Raw genomic sequence first — 7500 nt, 5'->3', positions numbered from 1 at the left:
TGGCACAATACTGTGCCGCCCGGCAACTGGGCTTTTGAATGCGCGGTACACATGCTGTACCACCCGTCCTGTGTGGGTTAATGTGATGTGTATTTTTTCTCCTTTTTATGTTTTAAAGGTTTTTACATTTCAACATCACTAAGGAGTATTAACATGTATATATGTATTAGCTATATAAGAAATCCATGATATCCTTTTACAGTAGAAGAAATGATTAGCATTCCTTTGCCTCCACTTAGAAAAGAAAAAAAAAAGAGCTGTCACTGGATGAACAGTGATCATTTGATGCTTATTGATATTTGCAGACTATGACTTTAAGGGTCTTTATGAAAGCCCAGCTTGGCGTGGCCTGAGCGAGAGAGGGTATAGTGAGGAAGATGGGGCTTTACCTCGCCTCCATGAGCGTAAGCCTAGCGGTGATTTGCACTTCTCTAGCACACAGGTAGGACAGAGTGGAAGGAGACTGAGTTTTTCTTTATTCATTCTTTGTGATATACTTCTATGTATTTTTTCTCCCTTGATAAGGTCAGGTCGAGTAAGCATCTAACCTGGTGGGACTTGAAATTAACAAGTCCTTTTATTAACTTGGCTTTTCAGTAACTTCATCTTTTTTGGTTATTTTGAATTGCTTATTTTTTCTTCTTATCATGTTTTACTTCTGTCCAGGTTTGTTCACATTCATAATATACAGTATGTGTCTATTCACTGTACAGACAAGTTGTGCTAAATTTATCTGATTATAAGCCACACTCTCCTTTCACTAGATATCTTAAATGTGGTTGCAATTCACTCATGAGAGTTCTTCAGTGAATGGCCTTTACTACTGTATCTTTCCAGTCATCTCTACCACCACCACCTCACTTAAAGCAGTAGTGGTGCTTTTGCGCATGTCTCAAACACCGCAACAGCATGTGACAGTGTGTTAAACTGTTCATTCACATTGACAGACTATTTAATTGCTTAAATATTCCTTTTTTACATCCAGAGATCTGGATATATTTAACAAGGCTGATATGCACATCTTGCTTATAGGCCAGGGAATAATGATTCCTGTGTCCATATCTGAATGCAGTGTTATACTATGCTTCGTACAATATTTTTACTTTATATGGCTTAAGGTTGTGAATGTCATTTTGGTTATGTGTGCATATGTAGTGTGTAATCAATATTTGTGGTGTGTAGGTATATGTATGTAAGTCAGACTGTACAGGATGTGTTTGTATATATGTGCATGGGTGGAAGGGTGCATGCATGCATGGGTGTGTGTAAGGATGGATGCTTGGATGTATGTAAGAATGTGTGTGTGTCGGGGGGGGAGGGGGATGGGTATGGGTATGGGTATGGGTATGGGTATGGGTGGGTGTGTAGGTATGTGTATGGGTATGGGTATGCGTGGGTGTGTGAGTATGGGTGTGTAAATATGCATATAGGTATGGGTGTGTATGTGTATGTCTATGTTCATGTGTGTGTGTGTGTGTGTGTGTGTGTGTGTGTGTGTGTGTGTGTGTGTGTGTGTGTGTGTGTGTGTGTGTGTGTGTGTGTGTGTGTGTGTGTGTGTGTGTGTGTGTGTGTGTGTGTGTGTGTGTGTGTGTGTGTGTGTATGTATGTATGTATGTATTTGTGGGTGTGGGTGGGTGGGTGGTTAGATGTTTATGATTGTTTATGTTGTATATGTGTGGCTGGGCTTGTGTATATGTGTATGTGGTGCATGTACAAATGTGTTTGTGCATGTGTATTTGTGTGCATTTTGGGGTGTATTTGTGTTGTAGAATAATAAACAAGATTTCTTGTAGCTAGTAGGAGTGAATTTAGATTTGTAAGTAAAATCAATATGCAGGAGAGATTTAGGCAAAATATGGGCCAGTCAAGTTGTTTTAATAGATGTGAATTCTAACACTGAGTGAAGACTGGCTTATATTCAGGGAAATACAGCATTATTTCCTGTCATCTTTATATAAGGCCCAGATGTTCTGTTATGATATTAATTGGACAAGGTTTAATTAAGCCAGACTTTGTGTATTTTGATGTTAATGCACCAGCTATGATAGGTTAGACTATTGTAAGGATCATTAATCATGTGTTCTGATGTTTCAGGAAAATTCACTCAAAGTTATTTCAAATTATTTTCAAAAGTCCCAATCTTTCTCTCCTCTGGTAGGGGGGACAAGGAAGTCAAAGCAAGCGGAGAAGCAGCTTAGGAGCCAACGAACAAAGGAATGGATCACACAGGCGAGAAGGAGACACACCTGATTGGGAGGAAGAGAGGGCAGCATGGGTCAACAGGTAGACTAGACGGGAAAAGTGGCTTGCAGAAACTGGTGCTGAGCTGTGAGCGCTGGCCAGGTTTCTCCCAGAGGAAGTGATTCTCATTGGCAGAGTTGATGACAGACCAACAGGTATTCCCTGTCATCTTGTCAGAATTTAGCAACTTAGTCACTACAGTGCTCATCGTCTCACCAAAGCCGCCAAACACATACCTTAATTCTCATTAACATTATGTTTTATCTATGATCATATGTAGAAGATGTCATAGTTACTATATGCTGAAGGTGTCACAGATATTAAAGACTGACTATTCTAAGGTTAGCTCAGTGCGTTGTTAACCAGATCTGAAACTTAATAGCTGTTTTATCTGCAGAACTGAGATTGGTGTTTGTCAATCCATATTTTAGCTGCTAATGAACATTAGTTAACTTGAGGGAAAGAGGAAATGATGCCTGAGCTGAAATAAATATTGGCATCATATTATTAGAAAGTCATGCATGTTCTTTGTTCCTTATTTGGTAGATATAATCTATCACTTATTAGGACGCTGAATAAAACATGTTACTTAGAAAGGTGAACCATATATGATTTTAAAGAACTGTAACTTCAATATTAAAGTGATATATTCACAAGTATTGGGCTGTGACATGTAAGGCTTCGATTTTTTTTCAGCTTGAAAATTACTAGATGAATATAGCATATCAGAGGCTTAAAATGTTATGTTTTACGGTGTTTTGTGTACCTGTATGTTCAGACTTTTTCAGGTTGTTTTTATTTATGTTATAGATACATACATTATATATATATATATATATATATATATATATAATATATATATATATATTATATTATATATATATATTATATATATATATATATATATATAATATATATACATATATATATATATATATATATATATATATATATATATATATATATATATATATATATATATATATATATATAAATATATATATATATATATATAAAATATATATAATATATATATATATAAATAATATGTATATATATATAATATATATATATATAATATATATATATGTATAATATATATATATATATATATATATATATATATATATGTATAATATGTATATATATATAATATATATATATATATATATAATATATATATATATAATATATATATAAATATAATATATATATATAATATATACATTATACATATACATACATATACATTATATATGTATATATGTATACATATATACATATATACATTTACATTAACATTTACATTAACATTTACATTTACATTTACATTTACATTTACATTTACATTTACATTTACATTTACATTTACATTTACATTTACATTTACATTTACATTTACACACACACACACACACACACACACACACACACACACACACACACACACACACACACACACACACACACACACACACACACACACACACACACACACACACACACACACACACACACACACACACACTTATATACCTGTTATGCTCATTGTTTGAATTACGAGTAATACGTGGTCATTTTGGAATAGACTATTTTTATGGGAACAAAATATTTGTTTTATTTCAAGAATTATTTGAAATCATTGTGGTTATGATACCCTTCTAATAAGGAATATCGGACATAAAGAAAAGGCAGTTATTTCCCCTCATACTTTGCATATAATGATTCAGATTTAGACAATATGAAATGGTTATTCTCAAACATAACATGACACATAAACCACAGCATAAAACTTCAACATGCTATTTGACTGCTGCTTTATGGTTAACCTTGTTGGCACATCTTCCCTAAAGAAGAATGAAAAATGGAGATAAAAAGAAAAAAAAAAAAAATCATTTACATTTAGATCGTAAGTCTTAACTTCCTGCTTCGAATGCTCAGCTCGAAACTGAATAGATAAGCGAGTAAGTGAATTACGTGGTATATTCCTACAGTTACCCCTTTTCTGTGCATAGGAGTCTTGGTAGGAAGACTTTTTCATACATAGGTGTATTCCAAAGCTCCGAATTTCAATCGGTAGGTTACGACACTTAAGTCTCAGTGACGTTGATGTATGTATGAAATGAAATAATGAAATTCTCCAGTGTAACCTCCCGATAGCTCAATCCCCAATCCCCGTCTCCTATGCCACACCGGTGATCTCTCCTCAACCCACCCACCGAGTCCCCGATATAAGCGAAGTTCACATCTATAGTGTTGATACCATACAAACTTTACAAGGTTTTGTGTGTTGAATTAGTAGTGTAGCATTTTGGATTGGTGCATCTGATATGGCAATGATCATTAGATTTTTATTTATTGGAACCATAACATGAAACACTAGTGGATGAAATAACATATTCAACTTGAGAAAAATGGTTTCTAAAAAAAACAAAGAAGCTGTGAGTTAAAAACTTGGCAGGTTATTATCCTTTAGTCTTGTTTACTTTTTACTGAAAGTATGAATGCAAGAAAAAATACTTATCCTTTCTTACTATTAAAAAAAGACATAACCTTTTTTTTATTTTTTGCCTTCTTGCATATGTAGTATGAAAATTATTTTTTAGCATAAAATGAGCAGTAGAAAATTGTAATTATGGTAGTTATTAAAAAAAAAGGCATAATTATGTAGTGTTAACATTGTAAAATTTACTTTATTCTTCTTATATTATTAACCCATTCGCGCCAGTTGATGTCCTATCACGTAGTTGGAAAATATCCCCATACCCGGGAGACGTCCTGAGACGTCTTACATTTTTTCCAGGTGGGCCAATTGTGACGTGCTGAAATGTCAGCAATAAAGCACTAGATTGTTCTTAGATATAATCATTTTTCATAATTTCTTAGACTCTTATTTTAGTTTAGGTGTTTGAATGTCATAAAATGTTATATAATGTAAAAAAAAAAAAAAAAATGACGTCACAGAAAACTATGTGGTATGGATAAAATCATGGTAATTTCTGCTTCTGATTAGTTGAATAAAAAGATCAGAGATAAAAAACTTTTGTAAAATCAAATGTAACTGGCCAAGAAATAAAATAAAATATAAAATTACCAATGTAAAACAATTTCTAATTTGCCGATTACCTGTGATATCACGTCACGTCATGTCACGAGGTACAAGTACATACTTGTAAGTAAATGTGTGATTATTTATATTGTTCTTTTTGGTTTGGAAAAAAAAAATTATAAGTACAAAACATCTTTTTTCATGCCCCACTAAAAGAATGCTTCCACTTTCCATTGGTATTATCACATAGAAGTGAAGAATACAGGCAAAGTTCAATAAAATAACACAAGAAAAGCATTGCTGAAACATGTTTTTCAACTAAAATAACTCCTCTGAACATGGCAATATTTTTACATGTCTTTACATTGTAGACGCAACCATGCAAACCATAAGGACATGGTGGGTGAAAAATGTAGGAAAACACCCTGGAATGAAGCGTTGTGTGCTTGTTATCTTCGCGGTGGAAGCGGGAGTTGGCAAAAATACATCCTGTCGTGAATGGGTTAAAACAGACCTTTCTTTATAAGATGCAAAGTTAAAAAACAAATCCCTGAGATATTTGAGTGAGATTGACTGTGAGCTCATAGATTATTAATGTTATTGCTATTCATGTGTATTATGATGATGGTTAATTTTAATATAAATGCTTTTGTTAGTTTTCTTGATAATTCATAATGTATATTGTTAGTTTTGAGGATTATGAAAGTATATAATTCTTAAAAATAATACAATAATAAAATATGTCAAGTATTGGCATAATTTCTACATGTAATTTATTGTCATCCTATGATGCACAAATTCGAGTTTTATATACGTGTTCCTTTATTTTATATGGTATCATTTTGTATTATGATAGACATGTTTTACTGCTGGCAACATTGACATAATATATGAAAGTCTACAGGGATTAATATTAAGTTTACATGATAGCTTGCTTTTACATAAAGATATTTCATTATTTAGTCTTCCTTTGTTATCTACAAACTGTTGCCATATTTTATTTTATTTTAGCAAAGAACAACATTTATATGCCACTGGTAATAAATGTACAAGTAACTTAGAGCTCAGGTGACTATGGTTTTAACCCCTCTGTGCAAGATTCATTGACTGAGGCACAGAATTCTGCCTGGCCAATCGACCAGCACCTTTGATAAAAATGAGAGCATACTTTTCACCCATTCAAGAGAGCACTGATTCTCAACAAAGACTAATGCAACCAACTTAGTGTCACACTATTTTAAAGGATAGTACTTTTTAATGATACCTTGTTTATTAGGTTTGTTTAAATAGTTTAGGGTGAATTTATGTTGGGCTAAAATATTATGCCAAGCCAGGGCAGTAACTACAAGTAAAGAAACCTGGTAGAGAGTGGTCAGTTTGGACTACTAATTTACATGAAGTAAATTTATACTAATCTACTTAGGTTTCTTTTGTTAAAATTTTGAGTTGCTTTTTTTATGTTTAGCAAGCAAGTAATATTTCCTGGAGTTGAGAAAGTTGCTTAATTAAAGATCTCGACCTTAGTGGAAAAAAAGGATTCTAATGAATATACATGTTCATGTTTTGGCACAAATTTTGTTGTTATGTGTTGAGAGGCATTCTTGATATTGCAATATAAACTTGTTTAAGGTTGGCACAGGATACCCAGTAGCTGCCATAGCCAAAAGTGGGATCAGCATTATTTAATGTGAAAATGATGAATGTAGAAATGCCTTTGTTGAATGTGTATGTTCAGCAGCATGATACACCAATGTAATGATATTCAGTATTGCCTTTTTAGGTGCACTTATCTAAATTTAGATGCAAAAGTGTTCATGTGATTAGTTTATTTAGGGGAATAAATTGTAATTCCATGTATTTCCGGGATTTAAGCTAAAAGATTAATCAAAACAATTGTATGTGGTAATGACTCAGCCTCTATATCAAAAAGTTTGTTTGTAAAATGTTTGTTTGTGACAAATGTCAGATTGGCAGATTGTAGATAAGATTTAGCTCACATAAGCATCATTATCTGTGAGCGGCAGTATGGAGATATAATTGAAGTGTGATGAACTGCTGACTTGGAGATACTGAAGTGAGCATTGTGGTAAAATAGTAAATGAAGTAAATGGCAAAATGAACTGTATATTTGTAGGTGAACTGTCAGAAGGATTGTTAACCTGCTAACGACAGGGCCAGTTTGGTTATACGTGGTCATCTCACTGGGGTAT

The 7500-nt window shown here is 33.1% G+C and overlaps 1 protein-coding gene across 1 annotated transcript in view; it reads left to right on the top strand.

The window, feature by feature from the left end:
• LOC122267762 (dystrobrevin beta) overlaps positions 1-3056 on the top strand; it is an 82376-nt gene extending 79320 nt beyond the window's left edge. The window contains exons 20-21 of the mRNA XM_086554755.1: positions 306-442; positions 2159-3056. Of these exons, the coding sequence (XP_086410881.1) occupies positions 306-442; positions 2159-2287 (266 nt within the window). The 3' untranslated portion in view covers positions 2288-3056. The remainder of the gene's footprint in view (positions 1-305; positions 443-2158) is intronic.
• The last annotated feature ends 4444 nt before the right edge of the window (positions 3057-7500 follow it).

This window comes from Penaeus japonicus, unplaced genomic scaffold, assembly GCF_977035675.1.
Source record: "Penaeus japonicus unplaced genomic scaffold, GWHDUDI00000001_assembly GWHDUDI00000030, whole genome shotgun sequence".
NCBI classification, from domain to species: Eukaryota; Metazoa; Arthropoda; class Malacostraca; order Decapoda; family Penaeidae; genus Penaeus; species Penaeus japonicus.
The sequence above is the reverse complement of the archived record's forward strand: the minus strand, read 5'-3'. Positions and strand labels throughout refer to the sequence as shown.